Source organism: Labrus bergylta, chromosome 3, assembly GCF_963930695.1.
Source record: "Labrus bergylta chromosome 3, fLabBer1.1, whole genome shotgun sequence".
In the NCBI taxonomy this organism is placed as follows: domain Eukaryota; kingdom Metazoa; phylum Chordata; class Actinopteri; order Labriformes; family Labridae; genus Labrus; species Labrus bergylta.
Window position 1 is genome coordinate 32,187,475 of NC_089197.1, and position 27,657 is coordinate 32,215,131.

At 38.9% G+C, this 27,657-nt stretch overlaps 2 protein-coding genes and 1 long non-coding RNA gene across 22 annotated transcripts; 2 read left to right on the forward strand and 1 right to left on the reverse strand.

Moving 5' to 3' along the window:
* The first annotated feature begins 967 nt into the window (after window positions 1-967).
* On the forward strand, window positions 968-4,922 carry LOC114920128 (uncharacterized). The gene is made up of 6 exons (XR_003808432.2): window positions 968-1,501; window positions 1,617-1,743; window positions 2,188-2,335; window positions 2,433-2,681; window positions 3,702-3,972; window positions 4,368-4,922. It is a non-coding gene; the product is annotated as an uncharacterized lncRNA (long non-coding RNA).
* Window positions 4,578-9,211, reverse strand: LOC109976147 (uncharacterized). Of its 18 annotated transcripts, XM_029276396.2 has the most exons (12): window positions 8,937-9,193; window positions 8,460-8,702; window positions 8,054-8,266; window positions 7,838-7,959; window positions 7,598-7,740; window positions 6,998-7,192; window positions 6,632-6,698; window positions 6,293-6,546; window positions 6,086-6,211; window positions 5,605-5,745; window positions 5,304-5,409; window positions 4,578-5,150 (listed from the first exon to the last, which is right to left on the reverse strand). In XM_029276396.2, exons 6-12 carry the CDS (start codon window positions 6,998-7,000, stop codon window positions 4,855-4,857), a joined length of 993 nt encoding a protein of 330 aa, XP_029132229.2. In that variant the 5' UTR covers window positions 7,001-7,192; window positions 7,598-7,740; window positions 7,838-7,959; window positions 8,054-8,266; window positions 8,460-8,702; window positions 8,937-9,193; the 3' UTR covers window positions 4,578-4,854. The 18 variants fall into 18 exon arrangements, 17 of the variants coding, with proteins under 17 accessions (XP_029132229.2, XP_065809227.1, XP_065809225.1 ...); XR_010665985.1 differs by having other exon boundaries at window positions 5,605-6,187; window positions 8,937-9,211; XM_065953155.1 differs by lacking the exon at window positions 6,632-6,698 and having other exon boundaries at window positions 6,086-6,187; window positions 7,565-7,740; window positions 8,937-9,205.
* A 7,230-nt stretch (window positions 9,212-16,441) lies between these two features.
* On the forward strand, window positions 16,442-27,615 carry LOC109976109 (alpha-2,8-sialyltransferase 8E-like). 3 transcript variants are annotated; one of them, XM_065953167.1, is made up of 9 exons: window positions 16,442-16,807; window positions 17,470-17,671; window positions 17,775-17,848; window positions 22,471-22,545; window positions 22,689-22,763; window positions 23,546-23,687; window positions 25,078-25,190; window positions 25,297-25,389; window positions 25,473-27,615. In XM_065953167.1, exons 3-9 carry the CDS (start codon window positions 17,808-17,810, stop codon window positions 25,936-25,938), a joined length of 1,005 nt encoding a protein of 334 aa, XP_065809239.1. In that variant the 5' UTR covers window positions 16,442-16,807; window positions 17,470-17,671; window positions 17,775-17,807; the 3' UTR covers window positions 25,939-27,615. The 3 variants fall into 3 exon arrangements, with proteins under 3 accessions (XP_065809239.1, XP_065809240.1, XP_065809238.1); XM_065953168.1 differs by having other exon boundaries at window positions 17,534-17,671; XM_065953166.1 differs by lacking the exon at window positions 17,470-17,671.
* Window positions 27,616-27,657: the final 42 nt, after the last annotated feature.

Sequence of the window (27,657 nt, forward strand, 5' to 3'; positions counted from 1 at the left end):
ATAAAGGTGATGAACATCTTCCAGTTTTGAAAATCTGTCATTTAAGCTGATGAGAGCTGTGTCCACTAGGGGGAGGAAAAAACTCTCTCTTACATTGCTCTTCTGGAGTGGATTGATTTTCTTCTCTGCCCTCATACAGGAACTGCCGGGTTGTTTTCCATTGTCTTTTTGCTGGAAATGTCCTGTCAATTTCAAGTGTTTCTGCTATCTCTCTAGCATCATTCTGACAGTCAAGAAGTCCATTTCCCCTGAAATCTTCCAGATACACTCTGACTGTGCTTGTTTCTTGTTTCAGTGTTTCAAGAGAAACACTGGGGCTCTGAAGAATCTTGCTGACGTGGTTGATCTGATACAGTATCTGTACCAGACAACAGTGCACAGTACAAAACTCCATGTCATGAGTTCACCCTTAATGCTGGTGGCTGTTGACAATGTCTCAGAGTCCTTCTTTTGTACTGAGTGAGTTTGGAGAGCAGACAATGCTTGTATTTTTTCCCTGTTTTTCATGACCATGTCATGGTTTTCCTTTGTGAATCTACGTGGATTTTTCTCTGTATTCTGGGGGAAAACTAGGTATTTTACCTGTATAGGTCCTCTTGTAACAAGTATGCATTGTTCAGCATGACCAAGGACATTTGGCCATTGTGCTGGGTCTTCTGATGTGGTCAAACCTTTTTCAGTGTTGGTAATACTGATGCTTGAGGTAGAGGGGGAAGTGTCATCTTCAATGATGAGTTGTTGCTGTCTCGCTGGTATGGAAGACTAAAAGTGCCAAAATGAAATATATAAATATATAATTAATTAAATCATTAAATGTGTCATTAATTATTTAAAATTGGTAATATATAAATAAATAAATAAATAATTTATGAAATACATAAATAATTAAATAAATGTTCATTCATTCTATGTAAAAACACATCTATTTATTCCACTATTTATTTAATTATTTCATGTTTCCTGCTCCAGCAGTGCATCATGAAATAATTTTATCTGTCATCCTCTCCCATCAAACTCAGTGGGCGGGATTAACGCTGATCGAGTCACAAACCATTGCTTTGGTCTGAAGGGTTGCCAGACTAGGCGGTTTCCCGCCAAACAAGCAAACAAATATGGCAGCAATCACAGAGGATCTGCATGAGCTCTCCCGTGAGTTGATAACAGATATTTTAGACCTGGCAGAGAATGTTGACGCTGGAATTTCGGACCCTGAACATGTGGCTAGCAAAGCAGAGGGATTTATTGAAGTTCTTGGAGTTATTTCCGGTCTCTTTGACCAAGATATTGACCGAAGAGTGTTCGCAAACTTAGAAGAAGTTCTCCAGCGCTTCTCCGGTACGGGGCCGCAGCACACACCCGGAGCAGGGCGCCCGGCTTTTGACATCCCCACTGCCGTTCTTCAGCATCATGTCCGGTGTGGGCTACCAGCGAGTGAAATTGCCGAGAGGTTTGGAGTTTCGAAGAGGACAATCAGAAGGCACATGAAACATAGTGGCCTAAGGTATTCACAGTTAAATTCACGGATTTTATTAAGATTATTAGTAGTGTACTGGCGATGTCATTCATTTTAAAAGGTGTTAAGTGAAATGTAACATTTAGTTTTTTGGTCTGCGCAGAAAGACAGATCTACACACCTGTTGCTGATGAGGAGTTGGACCGTATTGTAAGTCCACAGAAGCCATCCAAACACCGGCTACAAGCTAATGCGTGGATATTTGAATGCTAGAGGTGTGCATGTTCCAAGTGAGTATGATCCGAGCCCAATATGAATAAATATAAATAACCATGAACTAGGCGTAAGGTCAATGAGAATATATATTGTTAAGGTAAGGCTCATGTATGTGTGTATTCTTTTGCAAAGTAGCGGCTGATATATCTGAAACTCATTTCCAGGGTAAATCCAGATTTGTATCCTGTTATTATGAAGTTTTATATATCATGTTGATGATAGATAAGGTGAACTCTGGTAATTTTTGAGACTGGTGGTTTTGTACTGGATTTACAAATTTAAATCCATGGTGTTGCCATTTATTATTATTTATTTATTAACACCCTAACACTATCAAAATACTTCTAAATATTTGAAACTCTGATTTTTTTTTTTCCAGTATTTCTCAGTTAGATTTTTAAGTGTTTTTTTTTTTAAATAAATAGCAAATGAGTGTATGATTCTTTTCTGCTCTAAAGTCTCAAGACTGAGAGAGTCTTTGCACAGAGTGGATGCTGAGGGAGTGTACATGAGACGTCTACGGCTGCATGTAATAAGACGACGGCAGTATTCTGTTCCTGGCCCAAACTCTTTATGGCACATAGATGGTCACCACATGCTTATAAGGTATCAGTAATATTAGTTGATAAACAATGCAACGTTCTATAGATGTCCAAAGAAATTATCACATTAAAGCTATTTTGTGTTCAAAACTGTCTGACAGGTGGAGATTTGTTGTCCATGGTGGGGTGGACGGATTCAGTCGACTGGTGGTCTACCTGAATGTGGCTGGCAATAATAGGGCTAGCACTGTCCTACAGAGCTTTATCAATGCCGATCAGCAGTACGGGCTGCCGTCAAGGGTACAGTCTGATAAAGGAAGAGAGAATTCAGACGTAGCAGAATTCATGATCAGGAGCAGAGGTACCAACAGGAACTCTCACATCACAGGCAGAAGTGTACACAATCAGCGGTAGGTAAAATATATCTGTTTGGTGACTACTTGTACACAGTGGTGGACAAAGTACTCAACTCCAGTACTTGAGTCAAAGTATTGATACTCATGGTCAAATCTTACTCAACTACAAGTAAAAGTTGCTCTGTCAAGATTTTAGTCAAGTTAAAGTAATTATTTTTAAAACTACTTGAGTATTCAAAAGTACAAAGTATATTTTCTAATATCAGTGCATTGCTGTATTGTTTTCTCAGTGCTTATACACAACCTTGTAACTCTCTGAAACCACCTAATGATGTATTGACTTACAAGTCTATAGAAACACCTGTAAAAACTTCAGCGTAAAAATGCAATCAAAAACAATAAGGACAGCTATTGTCATTTAATTTTTTTATTTAAACATCCCCACCCAAAAAAAACAGGAGGGCCTTTTTTTTCTCCCCGTACATTCACTGTGGGGGAGTTGCAAGTTTACTGTTCAGTCCATTACTGCGAACAAACTACAACTCTGCTTTCATGAACTCGTCATCCAGTTGAACCACTTGGCTACATGGCAACATAACCCTTGCCTTAATAAAATCTGTAAACCGCCCTGCATTTTTCCATGTCTGTGGAAAGTGATGAAAATCCCTAAAAGATGGTGCACATTTAGTCTCTTTCCTCAGCTTCTCCTGCCATCTCCATTGCCAAATCCATCCCATGTGTGAGCGGTGACTGTGATTGGTTCCCTTCTATGAGGAGCACAGCGTAAGGCCAATTGCATTTTAGAAAAGAAAAACACCAACAGCTGACTACAAAGCTATGCTGAGCCTAAAAGGAACCAGTAACGACGAGCTTCCTAGAAATGTAGTGGAGTCGAAAGCACAATATTTGTTTTGTAGTGGAGTGAAAGTCATAAGTTTCCAAAAAAACAAATACTCAAGTAAATGTACTCCGTTACTGTCCACCACTGCTTGTACAAACCATAGCAGCTCGATGTATTTTAAAGCTTGAGATTATATATTGATTAACAATTTGTCAATTCCATTCTAATTGCAGAATAGAGAGGATGTGGAGAGATGTTTATGAGCATGCCCTAGACCTCTTCTATCAGATCTTCACTTCATTGGAAGATCAGGGGACACTCAATCCAGACAACGAAGTCCATCTTTATGCCCTGCACCAAATCTTCCTTCCCCAAATTTAGAGAACCCTCAGCTCCTTCAGAGATGCTTGGAACTTTCATGGACTTAGAACTGAAAGGAATCAATCACCTAATGAACTCTGGAGAAGATACAGAGAGCAAGGCCCCATGGAGGATCCTGCAGAGGTTAAAAAAAAAGATTGTAGTTTTACACTATTATTGAAACCTTTTGAAAATATATTAATATTTTGTTGGTCAGGAGATACAGGTGTTTGTCACTGATGTTTAGCAGATTTATTTTTCCTCAAATTTCTTAGAAGAAACATTTCAGACAGATGATAATTGGACCCACTATATTTTAATAAAAGGGTTTCTGTTATCACTTCGTTCTTGTTTTTGAACGAAACATGAGAGAATCTCTTCTGTCTCCTGAGCTCTGACAGAACAACATCTGAGCAGCAAAGTGCCTAAAACTTAATTTGTCACCAACATAAGGACCAATGATCAATCCCATGAATCTTGTGTGATGACATGTCATAGTAGTTTAAACAATATGTCAATCAAAGTTATCCTCTGTTCAGGTTTACGAAGACTATGGGATCGACTGGAATGGGCCTCACAATCAGCATGGAGACACTGTGTCAGTTCCTGAGATTCAGATGGCCCGTGAGCTCTCAGATGAAGAGGTTGCCATTTTGCCGGTTTCAGGAGTTTCTTTAAATGATGCAATTGGATCATATTTGGAGACAGTGCAAGTTTTGTCAAGAATCATTGGAAACTGATACCTTAACCAGGCTTTATATTTTATTTATTAAGCATGTGCAAATGTCACTATGAATTAGTTAACTTGATTTGTCAATACAAATCTGAAATAATAATATGCTGTTTTAATGCAAATAAAACCAATTTTTCTAGCATAAAGAGACATTGCAACAACCTCATGTAGCCAATGACAACAGGCAAGGACAGCAAGGTGATGCACAGTTAAGTATCAAACAGTTGACAGAAGAGCAACAACAAAGCAGTATCATTTTCAGGGAAAGAAAATACTACACTGTATTTTAAATGTTAGAAAAACACTGAACTCACTTCACTCAAATTGACCTTTTCTACTGAATAAAAGCACAGCAACATCATTGCCTGAAAATACTTAAACAAGACCAAATCCAGTGTGTGCACTATTGCAGCAACAAGTGCTTCCTCAAAGTCTTTGTAGGTGTTGTAATGAGCTGGCAGCTTCAGTGTTTCAAAGCATGTGGAGGATGATGGGAAGGTTCCCCCGGAAAACTCCACTTTGAGTTCTGGAGGGAGCATTTCCCAGCCGACCCAGAACTTCAGCAACTGAGCCAGTGTATCTGATGAAGCTAAAACGTCATAAAGTGGATTAAGAACACAGTGCGCTGTAACTGTTCAAATCCCTATGCATTTCATATATTCTACAGTGTTAAGTGAGATGTTTATGGGACATAGAGACATTGGTAAACATGAAAATAAATTGCAAAATACGATAGCTATACCTGTTTCAAGGAACACCCGTAGAAAACCAGTGATGCGGCACTTGCACTCAATGTCAAGTTCTTCATCACTGTCCTCCACAGGCCATGTGATTTTGTCTAGGAACATCTGAAAAAAAAAAAAGTTTGAAAAGTATTTTGATGTCTAGGATAATTTATAATTCAACACTGATGAAAAGGAATATAGATTACATTAGTCTTGGTAATTGAGAAAATATCCAGCTCAGTAAATTAGACAATAAGATTTGCACACACATTTATTAATATTTTAAGTATTGTTAATAAGTTGGATGTACTAAATCACCTGGGGTACAAACTGCATTCCTGCCATTTTCGGAAAAAGAAGTGGGACAACATCTGGCCTTGATGTCAGCAGGGGCCATAGAATCACATCTTTCAATCCCTTTCTCAACTGTTTAATTTGGCGCATGGTCCTCCCGATGACCTACAAGAAAGGCCAAACCCATATTACTGACCAAATATTAAAATTCTACAAAAGTTGGCACAGTAGAAAGTGTTTATAAAACTCTAATGCAGTGCTTAAGATGTATTTTTCCCCAATTATATCCTTTCATATTGCAACACCAAACCACTCCCTGCCTAGATTACAAGTTAAAGAGAGTTTAGGTTCTGTAATAATCCTACCTGCAGTTCCAATTAGTTTGTGATTGAAATACAGATGTGCAAAAGAAATGCAGACGTGATAGAATTGCTTAGCTTGAAACATAATTGATGGATAAATGGGGGGAGAAGGAGAATTCACAAAATCAGCAGGAGAAACTCACCGCGTGTACTAGAAGTTTGTTATGTAGCCACCTCTGATTCGTTTTAGTGACTGCTGGGAGATCCCAAGACAGGGAAAGATCTGACACTGTGTCCTTCTGTTCCTGAGTAAGTTCTTCAAGTTCAAGCTACAGTTTGGATCATAAAAGGTATTACACCTGTCTAGGAATTTTGCAAGGCAAAGGTTTTTTTGTTTGTGTGTTACATACCATTGTTACAATACTCCTGATGTGCAGATCAGGACAGTCCTCGACAACAATTGTTGCCATTTCAGGGTCCCCATTGAACAGTACGTGAATAACAGCAGGACTTAATCCGGTGACATGGGGGCCATCATCCAAAAAGGAGTGGGCTATCATCCTTCCTGCAACCCGGAAGAGGTTGCTCTCAATAAGCACCTCTGATGCAGCTGGAACGAGATGGTCAGGCTCACCTTCAAATAGCAGACTTTGGCCCACTCCTCCTGTAAGTACCAACAGAGCAGGGGTTAAAATCAAACAATTAACTTTTAAAATGCATGACATTAACCTGAATAGTAGCACATTTACCAAGATTCATTCTGAATCCAAACTGGAGTTTGGATATTATTGTTGTCAGAAAGTACCGCATCACTCCCTGTCCAACAGCAGCATCACCGATTTAAAAAAAAAAAAGAATACTCTATACTGTTAATAACACACTGGAAACAAGCTGTAACAAGGCTATAGGTGCTTGACAAGTTTTAGGAAGGAAGGACAAACACATGAACTGTTATGCAGACAGCATGAACAGCCAATGCAGATTATCATATAATGATTAATATCAGCCAAATGACCTGATGGGACCAGTAAACCACTAATACCATTCCATATAAGACATATAATTGATATTAATGTAACAGGATATATTTATATTATGAACTCTATTCTACTAACCATCAAGGGTACAATGAAGTGGACATGCCCATTCCTGTTGCTGTTTATAGAATGAGAGAAGTGCCCGTTCCCTGTCCTCCTCACTCTCCCTTACATCCATTTTCAGTTTAAGAGGCTTCCCGGTTGCATGTTCACTTAGTAGATTATCTTTGAAAACTTGGGCAGCCAGAGTTGGTTCTTTAATAAGCTTCCAGTCTAGACAAGAACAAAGATAAATTTAACTACTTTGCATGTTAAATGCAGATAAACTCTCCCAATCAACAGAAAAGGAGGAACACCTGAAAAATGTGACAGAATCCAACAGCCTTTTAATAGATACTAGGAAAGTCCATTTCTACTTCACTTTCATCAGAATGATGCTTATTTGCTGTTTTAAGTCAACCAAACTTCACTTAGATGTGGAGTCTGTGAACTGTATGAGGAAGTGTTTCTAAGGTTCTATAAAACAGCAGTGATAATGGCATGTCTTATAGTCGTTATTTATTATGGTTAAAAGGTGTTATTCTTCTATTAACTGAGTTCTAATCATGCACAATATTATAGCATTCCTACTGTGATGACACAAACCATTGTCAAGTTCTTTAAGATCAATCTTCTCACTTTCAATCACTACTGGTTCTACTTCACTCTCTACAGATGTTTCAGGCCTCACTGGAACGCTGTCCCTGTCAGTGGGTGGCTCTCTATCATTCTCCTCACCACGGTCTCCCTCTCCTTCTCTGTGTGTTTCCTGCATGGGGGTCCTTGAAGTTCAGAAAATGTTATAGTCATTTCCTCTCATCTGTGTGCACAAAAACTAAAAAGAAATTTCTTATTGAAAAATGTATATGTAATTCTTACATAGCTTTAACAAGTGCATACCCATCACAGTTAGCTCGGTGCAGTTTCATTTCAGAGAAGGGAACCTCCTTCTGACAAGTGATACATGAGATGGCTGGACCAGAGGCATGTCCCGAGCTTTCCTAAGAACAACAAATCTGTTAAGTATTGATTAAAACTCCACAGCGCAATTTATTTTAACTATGTATCAAATGGTGACAGTGTAAATTTCCATACTGAATCAATGGGTAGGTCCTGTTGAAGTGGGCGTATGTAAATTGTAGCCTGTCCAATTGTTGTAGATGGATCTTTTAGATAGGCAAGGGTGTCCAAGATTTCGACTGCGAGTAGATCCTACAATTTTTAGAAACTCAAAGCCTCCCCCTTCTTGCAGCTTTGGAAACACCTCCATCAGTTTGTTTGTTACAACCATGGGATCGTTGTCATTTCCTGTAAATATACATAATGCACATTAACTCAAATGCCAAAAGCTAAGCTGTTATAACAAATACACACCAAGAAAATCACATAATTAAAGTTTGAGTCTAATATGTAAAATAGGTGAACACAAATGGCGATAAAATTAAATTAAAAATACAACTCCTACTAATGTCAGGACTCAAATTTCTTGTTTCAGACCCACCTGAAAAGATCACCCTTTGTTCTCCAAGTCCTGAAGCAAGAAGGTCTGCTTTAAGCTGAATGCTTGGAACTTTATCAGCCTTGTTGTCAGCCAAACAACAGAAAGTGTGTGTGTAGCTTCTTCGGATGACTTGGCTCCGTGCTGGCCGTCTCCTGGCGCTGTTGTTGTTGTTGTTGTTGTTGTTGTTGTTGTTGTTGTAGTAGTTGTAGTTGTAGTATAGAGCAAAGAGCCTTGCTACTTCGGCTGCAACACAGAGAAAATGTTACAGCTCCCATGATCGCCACTCAGCTAAAACATCCTTAAGTCCCTGCTTAGAGTAATTTCAACGAATGTCACTGATAAATGTAATAAAGAAAGCAAACAACAACTAAAAAGAAATAACTAATAATACTCCAACTTAAGGGCTGCTGACATGCTAACACCATTCTGCCGACTAGCTAGCTTCGTTTAGAAGCACATCTGACTATCCTTACCTACCTTGAACAGGTGTACGTGGTGTGCTGCCGGTGGAGTTCTCCACAGAGCTTCTTCAATCAAATTAGCTGCTTCTCTTAGCAGCTCCGGAGAGGTTTTGGACATCCTGCACTAACACTTTGCACCAATGGTGAGGTGATTGATCCGTCTTCACTTGTATCATCAGCAACAATTTTTTCGGCGACAAATGAAGAGCGTACCGAAACGAATATATGGATGAACACTGCCACTTAACGTATCGGAGTGCATTCACTGCTTCAATCCATTATCTGGGATCGATCTGTCATGACTTGCTTTGCTGAGTAACCAATCAGATGTTAGAAACTTTGACGAGCAGCAGTGACAGATAAAATTATTTCAAGATGCACTGCTGGTGTAGGGACCATGAAATGACAAAGTAAATAGTGAAATAATTAAATAAATAGTAAAATAATTAAATGTGGTTTTACATTAAATGAATTAACATTTTAAATAATTAATTAAACATTTCATTAATTAATGATGTGTTTCATAAATTATTTATTTATATATTACCAATTTTAAATAATTAATGACACATTTAAATAATTATTTAATTATTTAATAACACATGCATTTAATTAATTAAATAATTATATATTTATTTATATATTTGTTGATTTATTTCCAATATTAAATAATTGATGACACATTTAATGATTTAATTAATTATATATTTATATATTTCATTTTGGCACTTTTAGTCCTCCATACGCTGGAGGTGGATGTTGCCAGGGCTGATTTGAAAAAAAAAAGAAGCGAAAAGGAACATGCTATGAATTGTCATACATAATCCCAAGAAGGCAGAGAATATGTTTTTAAATAAATTTAAAAAATTAACTCACAGATATTGGAACAAGTACTCTGAAAGGGAGCTTGTTCTGTCGGTGGTGTACCTTCCTGTTCACGATAAGCAGGAGGTGGGGTGGCTGTCCCACAACTGGAGGTAGTTGCTAACTCAGCTGTTAAGACCAACAAAAATAAAGAAAAACTAAACACACAATGTATGGCCATAAATAATCTTGAAAGGGCACAGTATATGTTATCTGTCTGTGGAGCATCTTCCTAGTGATGAAGGGCAGGAGGTGAGGTGGCTGTTGTACTACTGGAGGATGATGCTGCTAAATGCCCGATAAATGTGGACCCCTGAACTAGAGATGCACCGATACCACTTTTTTGCAAACCAAGTACAAGTACTTACATTTGGGTACTCACCGATACCGAGTACCGTTACGAGTACTTAATGCCCTGATCCGCATCGGTTTCTTTGGTCAAAAGTCTCTGAAGCACGGTCACAGCAGGAATTACATCTGATGCTAAAGCATCGGACGAGCTCACTTTTCGGGTTAACCCCTCAAACGGAGCCAAAACAGACCAAGTTTTTTCCAGAAGGGTCCACTGGTGCACTGTAAGATTGTCAGACCGATGCCGAATACTGGTATCGGGTCATCCCTACCCTGAACTGATATGACCAAAATAGAAACATGGCATGTTATGTGAAAAATAATCAATGCATATACAGTATAATTAATTAAAAGTGAAATACTAAACTTAAAGACAGTTACCACTGTCAACTTTTGGAGAGGGCACTTTGTCCGTTTCTTTTGTTGGGGTTAGAAACTTCAGCAATGATCCTTAGGAAAGATAATAACATGATATAGTATATTATGGTTATAATTATAACAAGTAAATAAAGTGAAGTTTCACATTATAGAACTACAGTTTCTAATACACTTGGATAATTTAGTACACTTGGATAATTTCTACTGTTCAAAAAAAGCTACTGTCTAAATTAGCTGTTTCCCTCATCCCCCCTCCAAATCACTCCCATTACTTAGTTGTGGGTCACTGCTAGAGGTTGAAGTTTGTTTGTTGGCAAGCGGGGCCTCTGCGAGCAGCAGCTGACTGAAAGTTGGAAATGTCTGGTGAAGACAGACAATTTATGGACTCTGTGTCGCAAACAGCAAAGCTCGTCAATGGCCATTATAGCATTGGCCTTCCTTTAAAGAACAAGGACATCACATTCCCAAACAACCGTGCTATTGCAGTACAGAGAGTGGAAAGCCTGAAACGAAAGTTGTTGAGAAACCAAGAGTTCCATCAGGATTACAGAAAGTTTATGACAGAAACAATGGAGAAAGGCTATGCTGAGGAGATTTGCTGAGGACAATCATTGAAGATTCAGCTCAGATAAAATAAATACTGTCCTAAGGAACTTTTATGTAGACGACTGCCTCATGTCTGTTAGAAGAACAGGCAGTTGCTCTCATTCAGGACCTCCGAGGCAGGAGGTTTTAAGCTCACTAAGTGGATTTCTAATAGTAGAGCTGTGCTGGCATCAGTACCTGAGGATGATAGGGCCAAGGAGATCAAGGAGCTTGACTTGGAAAATGATCATCTCCCTATTGACAGAGCTCTAGGGGTTCAGTGGTGTGTAGAGTCAGACATGCTGAAGTTCAGAGTTGTTATGCAGAACAAGCCACTGACAAGAAGATGAGTACTTTCAATGGTGAGCACTATCTATGATCCCCTTTTCGGATTTTGGCTCCACTCATCCTGCCAGTGAAGCAGATACTGCAGGAGCTCTTCAGAATAAAACATGCATGCATGGGATGATAGCATGCCAGACGCTCTAGCTCAACAGTGGCAACAGTGGGTTACAAGCAAACATCATCTCGCCAGTTTCAAAGTAGAGAGATGTGTGAAGCCAGTCGACTTTGGTGAGACCACTTCAGCTCAACTTCATCACTTTGCGGACGCAAGTAAGAAGGGGTATGGCACAGCAACATCCAAAAAACAATCAGAACCAGAATCACAGCGCACTCGTCATAGGCAAGGCTAGGGTCACGCCACTGAAACCAGTTACCATACTACGTCTCGAGCTCACTGCTGCACTTGTAGCTACAAGGATGGACTCAATAATGAGAACTGAATTGGAAATGAAACTGGAAAAATCTGTCTTTTGGACTGACAGTACAATAGTCATTCAATACCTTAAGAATGAGTCAACCAGGTACTGCACATTCGTTGACAATCAGGTTGCTGAAATCAGATAAGTCAAATGTTTCTCAGTGGAGATACGTCAATACTTCAGCCAACCCAGCAGACTGTGCTTCAAGAGGTCTTAGAGGAGACCTTTCTTAAAGCAAAGACCTGGATAAATGGTCCAGACTTCCTAACAAAGCCAGACACATTCTGTCATGATGTGTAGCCTGCAAACGCCTGCGAGGAAAAACATAATGTCAAATTGTGGCTGATCTCCCAAGTGAATACCTGATGAGTCGCCGTTCACAAGCGTTGGCCTGGACTATTTTGGTCCTTTTGAAATCAAAAGGGGAAGGACCATGATTAAAAGGTATGGTGTGGTCTTCACTTGTTTGACAATGAGAGCTGTGCATATTAAGATGGCGAGTTCTTTGGACACTGACTTCTGTATTCATGCACTGCGCCGCTTCATTGCTAGGAGAGGGCAAGCTGATGCCTTCTGATAATGGAACGAACTATGTGGCAGCAGAAAGTGAGCTACGGGAAGCAGGGCAGGCTTCGGATAATGCAGAGATTCAAGACATCTTGGATGCAAAAGGTATCACATGGTTATTCAACCCAGCTGCTGCATCTCATTTTGATGGAGTATGGGAACGGCAGATACGCACAATAAGAAAAGTACTCAACTCTGAAGCAGCAAAGAATCGATGAGGAAGGGCTACACACTTTGCTGTGCGAGGTGGAGGCACTAATCAATAGTTGCCCCATCACAAGAGTCTCTGACGATCCGAATGACATTGACGCCTTAACACCAAACCATCTGCTGTTGATGAAAGCCAAAACTCCACTACACCCCTGGCTTATTTGACAGGTATGACATGTACTCCAGATGCAGATGGCGCCAAGTTCAATATTTGACAGACTTGTTTTGGAGATGCTGGACAAAGGAGTATTTACCAGATCTACAAGAGAGACAAAAGTGGGCTTGCCCTTCTATTATACACATTCCAGAAAATTTTCTTCAAAAAGAGTTCCTGTTGTAATAAGAAGACCAGAGAACGTTGGACATTATTGCTTAATGACAAATGTTTTGTCATACTGTTTTTGAAGATGATCGTAACATGGCTCTTATGAATATGGGAAGACGTAATTGCTTTGTAGTTCAAGAACAATTAGGGGCCGTAATGTTAGAGCCATAGAGGACAACAGGTTAATTTAATAAAATAATTTGCCCCAATAGTATTATTTTGTATTTATACGTTTATACTTAATAGAGTTTTTGTTTTTGAATTTTTTTGAATTTTTTTTTAATGTTTATCACGTATTGAAACATTGTGTGGTTATAGTAGGTCTGTGTGGTTATATGTGCTCAGTTTATGTGTCCTGCTGCTGTCGTAAAGCGCAGCTAATTGGCGTAAATTACCATGTGGGTACAGGTGAATAAATAATCAGTTAAGTTGCCACTACAGTGACAATTTCAAATATATAAACTAAGAAAGGCATACAGTGGGTACGGAAAGTATTCAGACCCCTTTACATTTTTCACTCTTTGTTTCATTGCAGCCATTTGCTAAAATCAAAAAAGTTCATTTTATTTCTCATTAATGTACACTCAGCACCCCATCTTGACAGAAAAAAAACAGAAATGTAGACATTTTTGCAAATTTATTAAAAAAGAAAAACTGAAATATCACATGGTCATAAGTATTCAGACCCTTTGCTGTGACACTCATATTTAACTCACATGCTGTTCATTTCTTCTGATCCTCCTTGAGATGGTTCTGCTCCTTCATTGGAGTCCAGCTGTGTTTAATTAAACTGATTGGACTTGATTAGGAAAGGCACACACCTGTCTATATAAGACCTTACAGCTCACAGTGCATGTCAGAGCATATGAGAATCATGAGGTCGAAGGAACTGCCCAAGGAGCTCAGAGACAGAATTGTGGCAAGGCACAGATCTGGCCAAGGTTACAAAAGAATTTCTGCAGAACTCTTCCTAGACCTGGCTGTCCAGCCAAACTGAGCAATCGTGGGAGAAGAGCCTTGGTGAGAAAGGTAAAGAAGAACCCAAAGATCACTGTGGCTGAGCTCCAGAGATGCAGTAGGGAGATGGGAGAAAGTTCCACAAAGTCAGCTATCACTGCAGCCCTCCACCAGTCGGGGCTTTATGGCACAGTGGCCCGACGGAAGCCTCTCCTCAGTGCAAGACATATGAAAGCCTGCATAGAGTTTGCCAAAAAAACAAATGAAGGACTCCCAGACTATGAGAACGAAGATTCTCTGGTCTGATGAGACCAAGATTGAACTTTTTGGCTTTAATTCTAAGCGGTATGTGTGGAGAAAACCAGGCACTGCTCATCACCTGCCCAATACAATCCCAACAGTGAAACATGGTGGTGGCAGCATCATGCTATGGGGGTGTTTTTCAGCTGCAGGGACAGGACGACTGGTTGCAATTGAAGGAAAGATGAATGCAGCCAAGTACAGCGATATCCTGGAAGAAAACCTCTTCCAGAGTGCTCAGGACCTCAGACTGGGCTGACGGTTCACCTTCCAACAAGACAATGACCCTAAGCACACAGCTAAAATAACAAAGGAGTGGCTTCGGAACAACTCTGTGACCATTCTTGACTGGCCCAGCCAGAGCCCTGACCTAAACCCAATTGAGCATCTCTGGAGAGACCTGAAAATGGCTGTCCACCAACATTCATCATCCAACCTGACAGAACTGGAGAGGATCTGCAAGGAAGAATGGCAGAGGATCCCCAAATCCAGGTGTGAAAAACTTTTTGCATCATTCCCAAGAAGACTCATGGCTGTACTAGCTCAAAAGGGTGCTTCTACTCAATACTGAGCAAAGGGTCTGAATAGGAGGATAGAAGAAATGAACAGCATGTGAGTTAAATATGAGTGTCACAGCAAAGGGTCTGAATACTTATGACCATGTGATATTTCAGTTTTTCTTTTTTAATAAATTTGCAAAAATTTCTACATTTCTGTTTTTTTTTCTGTCAAGATGGGGTGCTGAGTGTACATTAATGAGAAATAAAATGAACTTTTTTGATTTTAGCAAATGGCTGCAATGAAACAGAGTGAAAAATGTAAAGGGGTCTGAATACTTTCCGTACCCACTGTAAATGTTCATTAGATGAAGAATTAAACGTTGTCGTTTAAACAGAGTTCTTGAGCAGTGATTTAACTATTAGTTTAATCGTTTATTTGAATCAAGGACAGTGTACAAAAAAAAACATTAGTCTCAGAAGAGAAGAGATGCTTTGCACCAGATTTAGCTAACTAGCTAATTTCCATCTGTTGTCCCTGGGCAGATGATGGCAACAGCAAAATACAAATCAACCAGTCACACACACACACACACACACACACATTTCATAAGAGAGAAGAAAGACATAGAACAATTTACAGATATTAAAACATTATGTACAAGGTTCCCTGAGAGATGTAAAAGGTTGTCGAGATGACACATTATTGCTGACAAGACTGGTTCCTTAAAATTCATTTGTTGACTTCACGGGTGAAAGTGCAGACGTTTGTGCAAAGTTTAAGACTAGTTGGAAGACTATTCCATTCTTTAATGGCTTTAAAAGAAAAAACAGATTGTGCTAAAGCTGAGCCATTTTTGGAATACTGCAATCTCCATTTGAGGCAGACCTTGAAGATCTGCTTATCTGCTCAGAGCAAAGTTTCACAAAGCTTTTCAATGGTAGGGGAGCAGCATCATGGATTATCTTATACACTAAGCGGACATTGGTATAAAAGATTAAATTGTCAAAGCTTAGAATTTTATATTTTATCAAGAATATCACAATGATGGTACTGTTGTGCTTTCCTGTCCAGAGTTTTAAGGGCTTGTTTATGAAGTGACCTTATGGGTTTTAAGACAGTCTTGTTTGCTTGAGACCAACATGATATACAGTAATAAAAAATAAAAAAAATCATAGCATTCAAATACATTTTAGACCCTTCGACTGTAAGTGAGTTCCTGATATGTCTAAAGTTGGCTATGTTATATTTAACTTTATGGCACATCTTTTTAATATGACTTTTAAAAGTAAGGTTGTGGTCTAGTTTAACACCCAAGTATTTAAACTCATCGACCTTTCTTATCATTTGCCCACCTACATTAATATTTGGAAAAAACATTATTTTTCACAAAATACATGACCATAGTTTTGTCAGTATTAAGAGTCAGACATGAATAACGTAACCATATAATGACTTGTTCCATTGCTAAGGACAGTTTGGCAGCTACTTGTGTGTGTCCGTGACCGTGTCATCTGCACCCTGCTGATTTTATGACTAGCAAATGGCTGGGGTTTCGGTCACAGTTCCGTCTTCGAGGTCAATTAGTAAATAGCAGAGTGTTCTGTTTCCTGCTTGGTTGTTTATTCAAGATGTGTAAAAGTTTATAATATAGTTTGTCCCGAAGCTTGTCCGAGAGAGAGAGAGAGACTTCTGCTGGAAAGGTTGTAAAAAGAGAAGGATGCGATTATCATGACAATTGTAGCCCATCAGTGTTTGATCATAGGCAGCAGTAAAACAAAGGTAAAATGCAGTTATAGTTGTAAAACAGAAATGGTTAAGCTGAAGGTTAAATTACAATATGCTTGAAAATCACTTCACTTTAATCTAATCAATCATACAATTGGTTGTTAAATACAATTTGATACTTACGCTTGGCAAACAAAAAACACAAAAAACCTTTTCTCAGCATTTTTGCAGATACTGTACTTTGGCTTTGTGTGGCTTCTGATAAGGCTTCAGGTAGTAAAACACAAGAGAGAAACATTGAGCAATTTGCTTTACTGGATCCATAATCAAAGGACTAGCTTTTTTAACTGGAACATGAAGGTAAGAATCAGCTCTTTCTGTTGCTTGTAAATTATTAAATATATGTTTTTAATGTCATAAAAATTATGTGAGAGAGTAAGTGTTCATGGGAGAAAGGTAGTTTCAGCTTTAGCATCAGGTTCACCTTCTTCTCAGCAGTCCCTAGAAACAAACGCTTGTGGTTCCTCATATGTGGTTTGCAAGTAACAGCCATTCTCTTATAGTTGATAATATAAAAACTGGATATTTTATCCTTAATGGTTTACATTATAATGCATCATTATGAATTAAAATGTAGCATTATAACCCAAACTTTAAAACATGACACGCTGCAACCGTCTACAATCGAGCGCGTGGGACTATCTGGGAATTCAAAACACAAACCGTGTTACACAACAAACCAGTAACAAGATCATGGATAAAACATTAAACTTTATACTTTATTTAAGTAGATTTATATAAAAAATCTACAATATAGAAATAGTTCATCTTTAGCTGACGGTCTATTTTGCTTTTGTAGTTCAAAAAGAGGCATTAATATGTATTTTGGTCAGTTTGATCAAAAGTTTAAAAAACTTCTAACAGGAGCTATTAGACACTAAAGTCCAAATTAAGCAGGATTTAAATTGGTATTGAACAAAGAAAATAATCAGTAAGTTATTGAAAATGAACTATCTTTCCAGTTGTTACAACTTGAGAAATCAGCCACTGGGATCATTACTGGGATTTACTTGCTTTTTGAACCAGCTCCAAGTGGCCTCTCATCAGGAACTGCAGTTTTGGCACTTCAGCTTTACTGACTCTCTGAGAACTTGAAGTTGCTTCTTGGTTAACATTCGTGTGGCGGAGTTACGGAAAAAAAAAAAAGTCCAGGAAGTGTTTCAGGCAGACTTTTCTTTGTTGTATGTGCACTTCATGCAAAGTTACTAAAATAGTTCTGGTATGGAATGTTAATACATCAGTGTTATTGTTACTCATTTTGATCCAGCTCAAGTTACTCTTCTCTCTGGTGGTGACTCTCATGTTTTTGGGGATCCTGCTGATCTGGTACTTAGTCGACAAGTAAGTGTGAAAATGATATTTCCCTTTGCTATGTGCACACACACATAGACTGCTAAACCACAATGCTGATATGTTGCTTTAATTGTTTTCTGCACCCTTTAGCCTACTCCATACTGCTAAAATGGAAGTAGCCTCTGAAGACGTGTTAATCATTTCTACAAGTACAAGTACAAATTTGTTTTGCTACAGACGTCTCACAAAATGTGTTGCAAAACTCTAACAGTGCAGATTCACGCAAGAAAAGTAGTTTTTGCAGTTGTAGCGGCAGTTTTGAGAAGTTGTAACCGCAGAGTTGTGGTTGTAAAGGATAATAGGCACAAGTAATAAAAAACATGTGAGTAAATGTTGGATTACAAGTTTGCAGCTGTCATTTTATTAGTGTAAATATCAGTCTACACATTTGTGAATATTTTTTCTTTGACTTCACATTCAGATCACGCATGTGTGAATATTAACTCTACAGGTTCACATTTTTTCCCCCCATTTGTGACTTGGAATTAATTTCACGTGTGTGGATTTTTATACAAGTAAACATTTTTACATACAAGTTCACTTTTTTTTCCTTCAAGTTCTCACATCGAATTCTACAAGCTCTCCTATTTTGCAACATATCTACCTTCATAAGTTTGTCTACTGGTTGTTCATTCATGGTGTATGAAGTTGACAGTTACTGAACACTGAATTCATGAGGTTTGTATGATTACTCCATTTGCTTTAGCGTTTGTTGGAGTTTGAAATTCCTACAGAATCGCATCAAATCTTTCACTTGTTAAATGCTGATTTATTATGTCTTCTGTATGTTTTGAACAAAGAACACAGCACATTCAAAACAGAGGTTTTTGTTCTCAAGTGATGAAAACTAATTATAAAGCTAACATGTTGGCTTATGTAGGTCTAGAAACATAGCAGAGGTTATTAGTCCAAAACCTTGACAACAACACAGAGTTCAGACCAGGAGGCAGAGCTGTTGTCTTACACGCTTCTCTGCGCCTCCCTTAGATCTGTCTCCCAGTCACTATAGCTGTAATTCTGAATCGAACTGTAGTTATACTATAGGTACTGTGTCTGTCCCCCGGTCCAGACCCGTTTTTATAAGTCATCCAAACGTAGAAAAAAAAGGCATAAATCGTCAAAATCTCATTAGAATCAAGACTACGAATATGATTTTGCAAAAAAATCAGAAAATTCACTGCAGACTTTTGAACATTAGGTCCTTAGCATCCAAATCTCTTTTTGTGAATGATCTGATATCAGATCAGAATATTGATTTACTTTGTTTGATTGAAACCTGGCTGCGTCGAGATGAATATGTTAGTTTAAATGAATTATTAAACTATTTTTAATTCTAGTCTTCTAGTTAACCCTCGACCAAAGCTAATTTTTTCTTCTTTTGAAAGCCTTGTTCTTAGGTTCTTGAGACTGGATGTGAAAAACTTTCAGCCAGTTCTAGTTTTTGTAGTTTACCGCCCTCCTGGCCCATATTCTGAATTTCTATCTGAATTTGCAGAATTTTTATCAAATGTAGTCCTTAGCAGTGATAGAATAATTGTTGTAGGTGACTTCAATATCCATGTGGATGTTGATAATGATAGCCTGAGCACAGCTTTCATGTCACTATTAGACTCTATTGGTTTCACCCAGGGTGTAAACGAATCTGCTCATCATTTTAACCACACCCTGGATCTTGTTTTAGCTTATGGCATTGAAATCCAAAACCTTATAGTTTTTCTAGAAAATCCTCTTCTATCAGACCTTTTTTTTTATTACTTTCGACTTTGTCCTACCAGAATTATCTCTGCTTAATAAAAATGTGCTCTCTAGAAGTTTATCTGATAGTGCTGTAGCTAGATTTAATGAAGCTATTTCAGCTGCTTTTGATTCAGTACTGTGTTTCAACCCAGTTGGAAACTCTTATGATAGCTTTAGTCCCTCTCAGCTAGATCAGTTTGTTGATAGTGCAGTGGATTCTCTGAGAGTTACTCTTGATTCGATTGCTCCCCTAAAACAGAAGGTTATGAAACGGCAGAGGCTAGCTCCATGGTCCAACTCAGAAACCCGTACTCTAAAACAAACGTCGCGAAATTTTGAAAGAATATGGCGCTCGACCAAAACGGTAGAATCTCGTTTGTTCTGTCAGGATAGTCACAGAAAATATATGAAGGCTCTACGTCACGCTCGAGCTGCCTACAACTCCTCTCTAATCGAGGAAAACAAAAGCAATCCTAGATACCTTTTCAGCACTGTAGCCAGGCTGACAGAGTGTCATGGCTCCATTGAGCCTTGTATTCCTTTAGCCCTCAGCAGTAATGATTTCCTGAGCTTTTTCAACAACAAAATTTTAGACATCAGAGACAAAATTGGTAACCTCCTGCCCTTACCTGGTGCAGATACGTCTGATATGGCAGAGACAGTTCCGGGACCAGATATTAGTCTTGACTGTTTTTCTCTAATCAACCTTTCAGAGCTATATTCTATTATTACTGCGTCGAAACCGTCAACCTGTCTTTTAGACCCAATCCCAACCAAGCTGTTTAAGGAAGTCTTTCCCTGAGTTAGCAACTCTATATTAGATATGATCAATATGTCTTTACTGGCAGGCTATGTACCCCAGGCATTTAAAGTAGCGGTAATCAAACCTCTACTCAAAAAACCTACTCTGGACTCAGGAACTCTGGCTAATTACAGGCCTATATCCAACCTTCCTTTTATCTCAAAGATCCTGGAGAAAGTGGTAGCTAATCAGCTGTGTAACTTTCTCCATGACAACTGTTTATTTGAGGAGTTTCAGTCAGGGTTTAGAGTCCACCATAGCACTGAGACTGCACTAGTTAAAGTTACAAATGATCTACTTCTAGCTTCAGACAGGGGACTTCTCTCCGTGCTCGTCTTGTTAGATCTTAGTGCTGCTTTTGACACTATTGACCATCATATCCTATTACACAGACTAGAACATTTACTTGGAATTACAGGGACTGCTTTAAGTTGGTTTGAATCCTACTTATCAGATCGATCTCAGTTAGTACATGTTAATGTTAAGTCCTCTATGCACACCAAAGTAAGCCATGGAGTGCCACAAGGCTCAGTGCTTGGACCAATTCTCTTTACATTATATATGCTTCCTCTGGGAAATATTATAAGGAAACACTCCATACAGTTTCATTGTTATGCAGATGATACTCAGCTTTACGTATCAATGAAACCCGATGGCACCAGTCAGTTATGTAAGCTAGAAATGTGCCTTAAGGACGTTAGGACCTGGATGACCAGAAATGTTTTGCTACTTAACTAAGACAAGACTGATGTTATTGTGCTAGGCCCTAAAAACCTCAGAGAGACTTTTTCTAGTGATTTGACTGTCCTTAATGACAACAGCCTGGCATCTAGCACCACTGTTAGGAATCTAGGAGTTCTATTTGATCAAGATATGTCCTTTAGCTCTCACATCAGGCAAATTTCAAGAACAGCGTATTTTCACCTTCGTAATATATCTAAGATCAGGAATATCCTGTCGCAAAATGATGCAGAAAAACTAGTTCATGCATTTGTTACCTCCAGGTTGAATTATTGTAATTCTCTTTTGTCAGGGTGCTATGGTAAGTCTCTAAAGACTCTTCAACTAGTCCAGAACGCTGCAGCTCGTGTACTGACTTGAGCTAGGAAAAGGGACCACATTACTCCTGTGTTGGCTTGTCTGCACTGGCTCCCTATACAGTCTAGAATAGAATTCAAGATCCTTCTTCTCACTTACAAAGCTCTAAATGGCCAGACACCATCTTAACTTAAGGAGCTACTAGTGCCGTACTACCCTTCGAGAACATTACGGTCCCAGAATGCGGGCCTACTAGTGGTACCTACAGTCTCTAAGTGTACTATGGGGGGTAAAGCCTTCAGTTATCAGGCTCCTCTCCTCTGGAATCATCTTCCAGCCAGGAGGCAGACACAGTCTGTATTTTTAAGAATAGACTTAAAACGTTCCTTTTTGGTAAATCTTATAGTTAGGGCTGGTGCTGGTGTAGACCAGCTCCTAGTTATGCTGCTATAGGCTTAGACTACCAGGGGAACTGGAACCTTGAGCTCCTCTCTCTCTCTCTCTCTCTCTCGCTCTCTCTCTGTGCACATAGAGTACATCATATTACTGCATGTATCTATCTGTAAATCTCAGTCACTAACCACCTACTTTCCTGGGAGCTCTTGAGCTCTCTTTGGCTCCTCAAGCTCGTTGGTTGACGGCCTGCCAGAACAGCTACTGTAATATAGCAATAAGTAAGGTCTTTTACCTGCTTTTTTGTAATGTTAAAAGACAAAGAGTAAGGTATTTTACCTGCTTTTTGTAAAGTGTCTCGAGATAACACTTGTTATGAGTTGACACTATGCAAATAAAAATTGATTGATTGATTGATTGAATTGATGATGTGAGCTTTTGGATTATGGGTGATTTTCTTTGTGTTGGCATGAGGAGTGTCTTACCACAAAGTAACTATTAATAACTGGAAATGTGGGGAGTGGTTCATAGCATAGTCTATATGCAGATTCAGAATGTAGTGTAACGCCCCTGATTACATTATCTGATTTGTGCCTGGCTTCTGAATCATCACATCTGTCCTTTTTTTTTTGTTCGACAGCGATGTGGACCAGCACTTCCCAGTCCCTCAGCAGAAAAGAGCCCCCAAGACCTTTAACCTCTGCAAAGGCTGCAAGTGAGCGTGCAAACACTGTCACTGCTTTTCCTAACGTGACCTTTTTTGTTCATGACTGCCATCAGATGAAGGCATGTCAGCAAAACACAGGGATTACTCACCTGGTTGTTTATGTGTATCTTAATTTGTATGTTTTTTCACAGTAATACGATCAATAAAATAATGCAGAATTACTCTCAAGCCTGGAAGAAGCAGGAGGACAATCATAAAAAATTCAGGTAAAAAAAAAAAGATCGTCTTGGTTTTGAACTTTTAACATAATTGTCAGCGCATGGTATGCTACATCTCCAGTCACCATAGCTAATGTGCACTACAAACATTTACAAAAAGTATTCAAAAGTAGGTAAGAATTAGGTACTTTTAAGTTACATGATGCTGGGTGGTAAAGGAGGTCAAAAAAGCCATGACCAATAAAACCCAACATAGTGCCTAATAAGATGGTCAAGTGTGATTAAAAGGTTAAACAGTATGAAACATGAATTAGATTATAGAACTATAACCAGTGTTTGGGCTTGTTCCAAAAAAAATGCAACACAACTTTTGGGTTTTGGTGCCCAACAGCATGCAGCTGGTTGGCCTTTTTTTAAAACTTGTTTTTATCAATGCCTCTCACGAAACCTGAGTCTGCCCCTGTGCAGATCAACAAACATAACTTGGTTACAGCTGAGTCCATTTGCATTGTGATATAAATAATGATGTACACTCTTCTAAAATCCCAGTTTGGGCCTTTACCATATAACTTTACCAGCTGGGTAACTAAAGAGAGACGTTTTACCCTAGGACGAGCTCAGAAAAGATGAGTCAGAGTGCCCTCGTCCGATTGTCACAAATAGCTGAAACTCATCATATTAAGTCTATCCTTGAAAAATGTATGTGATTCACGACTTTAAACTGGTATGTTTATTTGCTCTTTTTAAAAAAACAAAACAAATATTTGAGGGAGCATCAAAACTTCAGAGTCTCTTGTACATGGTTTAACAAAGTCCTTGTGGTTCCCCAGATCTCAGCTGAGCAGCAGCTGCAGTGGTTTTGACAAAGCCATCATTACCCAGGCCAACACTCCAGTGGGATCCAAGTTCAGTTATGATGGGGGAAAGAGCAGCTACCTGGTGTCTCCGGAGGTTTTCAGCACTTTTACAAAGGTATTTTGTGAGGCACTCATGAATAAAACCAAAACATCCACAATATCTGCTACTTGTTCGGCATTTTCATTGTTCCTGTTATGTCTGACTAAAAGATTACACGCTGATTAACTGAAAGACTAAATAAATACAAAAAAAAGTAGCATGCACTTAACATGTGTATTTACACAAATAAATGTACACAAAATGAATACAAAAAGAGGCTAATAATAAAATGAATAACAATAAAACTACAAGGAGTTTGACAAACCTGAACTGTTAATTTAGAAAGTTGCGTTTGGAACAGAGTAGCCTACCCTTACATATGGGGTTTCATTTATATCAAAAGTCCTGAGCGTGATAAACTACAATCGCGAGATAATTATAATATTTCACACATGCAAATATTAACTACCGCTCGCAAATTATACGTTTTTCTGCACACAGCAACACACCTGAGCAACACCCTGCCCTGAGCATCTCTGCTCCTGGAGTGGAAATCTGCTTGCGTGTATAAACCTTACGTGGTAGATTCGGGATGCCTCAAACTATCTGAAGGGTTAACAGAGCTCCTTTGCTAATATAATCCCTGTCCTTTGAGCCAGACATCGGGCATAGCCAGCTGATAGCACTGCTAGCCACGTGGCTAACTGTGCTGCAGTTGCAGGAAGTGACACTAAGCAGCTCTTAACTTAGGCTTTCATACTCTCCTCGGTGCATGGCTCTGGACACGGTGGATGTTGTTGTGCTCGTGTTGGATAAAAAAATTGAGGGATTGCTAAAGTATTTAAATATTGTTTGGGGATTGTGATTTTCTGTATGAAGTTTCATGGCAGTCCAGTTTATTATTGCTAGTTGCTGAAACAAAATCCAACCAAGTGTACTTTGTTATGCTGCAACTGGAAACAGGTTGACAGAAAAATAAATGAACAATAAATCCACATGAATCCATCTGATGTTCTTATAAGAAATAATATACTCACTTATTTTTAAATAAAGTGAAAACGTATGAGGTATTGGAAGTGAGGAACTCTTTTCAATCCAAATCTCAGGAAATGTTCCCCTAACCACTTACAGCATGTATTGTGTAATTTTCACGACACAAATTAACAACTGTGTCATCAGCAAGTTCAAAGCTGCCAGTATACTTCACAACAAAGTAATACACTGCTGAATTTATCCATTAAAAACAAGTTTGAAGCCCAAGTAGATGTTGGAAATTAAAACCTGAAGACTTCCAGGGGGCACCCATATTTCAGCTGGCAACCTCTTTTAGGGGTGTCTGCTGCAGAGAATTTCTAAGAGGGAAACATTTGCAAATGAGATCCAGCAGTAATTTTGATCTACTGTATTATATCATCAGTATAATTATCATTATGTGGTAATACATAACCATTGATTACAATTCCAGGAGCATCCTTTCTCAAATAAAACATGGGACACGTGTGCTGTTGTTGGGAACGGAGGAATCCTGACTGACAGCAGATGTGGAGAGAGAATTGATTCAGCTCAGTTTGTCATGAGGTGAGAAAGGTGTCCATTGTGGTGACAATGTCAACTCAGTGTCAAAAATAATTTATGTTGAGATTCCATAAAAAAGATCTCTGACTTTTTTTTCTTGCTTCTTCAGGTGCAACCTTCCTCCTTTGGGAAATAGTTATGCGAAGCATGTCGGTGTCAAAACGGACCTTGTGACAGCAAACCCAAGCATCTTCATGGAGAAGTGAGCAAGAGGCTGGATTTCACTTCACTGTCATTACAGAGTTCTTTTGTCTTGTTTATTTAAAGCTGTTGTTTTGTCTCCAGGTATGAGTCTCTGATGAGGCGTCGTCGTCCGTTTGTGGAAAGTCTGCATATTTACAGCAGCTCCCTGCTACTCCTTCCCGCCTTGGCCTTACGCCAATACATTCCTGTATGTATGCGGGCCATCTACAGTATTGAGGACTTTGGAAGCCCCATGAGGCCTGTCTTCTTTAACCCTGAGTACATGCAAAAACTGACTGCCTTCTGGCGTGCAAAAGGCTTGCGATCAGGGAGGCTGAGCACCGGGATAATTATGGCTAGCATAGCTTTGGAGGTCTGCGAAAATGTGCATCTGTATGGGTTCTGGCCCTTCGATAATCACCCCTATGGACTCTACGACCTGACGAACCACTACTATGATGACAGAAAAGCTAAAAGTGTCCACGCCATGCCCACTGAGTTTGGGCTCTTGATGGGGTTGCACAAACAGGGGGTGCTCAAGCTTCATCTGGGAGATTGTCAACATTGATGACTATGAGTCATAATTGTATGTAAGAGTTATTATTTGGGTCTGTGTTTTTTTTTTTTTGGATGTTTCTTGTTAGCGTCTGTCTTTGAGCTGGCAGCTCTCACACCTATTTTATTTATTATTATTCCGCCTTTTTTTGGCTTGTATCTCCTCCTATACTAATTGTGCTATCAAACAATCAATCAGTCAAACTTTATTTCTATCGCACTTTGACAGGGGCCATTGTAATAAAAAGATGCCTCACCGTAGGTTTTAGTTTGGACATTTGGAACAATTAAAAGACCACTACCAGAAGACCTGAGGGCTCTGGTGGGCTCATAAGTTAAAAGCAAATCGGATAAATAGGGGTGCGCAAGGTCATTAAGAGCTTTAAAAACTAATAAGATAATCTTGAAATCAATTCTAAAACAAAGGGGTAGCCAATGCAGAGACTTTAAAATCGGTGTAATGTGTGCTCTCTTTCTGGTCTTCGTCAGCAGTCTTACAGCTGAATTTTGGAGAAGCTGCAACTAAGAAGTATGCTTTTTCGGAAGACCAGAAAGAAGAGCATTACAGTAATCAATTCTACAGGTGATATAAGCATGAATAAGTGTCTCTGCATTGTCCTGAGAGAGAAACTGTCGGACTCTGGCAATGTTATTGAGGTGATAAAATGCCTTTTTTGTAACATCCGAACTGAGAACTGATATGAGTTAGGAAGCTGAGGTTTTTGTCAAATATGGCACCTAGATTTTTGACCTGCTCACAGGGATTAAAAGACTTGGAGTTTGTCATTCAGTTTTTTCTCTCTGGACTCCTGTACCAATAACTAAAACCTGAGTTTTGTTCTGGTTGAGCTATAAAAAGTTGTCTGCCATCCATAACTTAATATCTAAAATACATTTAAAAAGGGCATCAATTGGCCCTTTGTCATCAGGTGACACAGCAATGTAGAGCTGTGTGTCATCAGCATAACTATGAATGCCGTGCCTCCTGATGACATATAAAGGTTAAAAACCCTGGAGAACACCACATTTCATTTTATAAACTCCAGATGAGAATTCACCCATACTTATGTAAAATTTTCTTTCAGTGAGATATGATTCAAATCAGTTAAAAACAATACCAGAGATGCCAACGATGTTACGGAGTCTGTTTAAAAGAATTGTGTGGTCTACCGTATCAAAGGCTGCTCTCAGGTCAAGTAGAACTAAAACAGGCATTTTTTATCCATTTAGAGCTGAGGTCATTTACAATTTTAACTAGCGCCGTCTCTGTGCTGTGATTCTTTCTAAACCCAGATTGAAACATTTCCCACGTGCTTCTGGAGTTCACAAAATCATGTAACTGAATAAATACAAGTTTTTCTAAAATGTTACTTAAATGGCAGGTTAGATACTGGTCTGCAGTTATCTGCTTGCTTGTTGCCTTGTTATAAATGCTCATTTGCTCACGAAAAATGTCATAACACCTTCTCTCTGCTATTCGACAGTTTCTCTTCAATTTAATTGTCTTTGTTTCTCCAGGGAGGTGTTGGGTTTGTTGTAATTTTTGTCAGTTTTAGTGGTGCCACTGTATTAAGCATTGACCTAAGTTTACTGTTAAAACTGTCTACCATAGAATCACAAGAGGAAGGTAAAATGTTTGCGGGAATTTCAAATAGAATATCATTAAAATTTGTAGCCACTTCAGTTGTAAGATAGCGTTTCCTCACAGTCTGTTCTGGAATTTCCTGTTGCT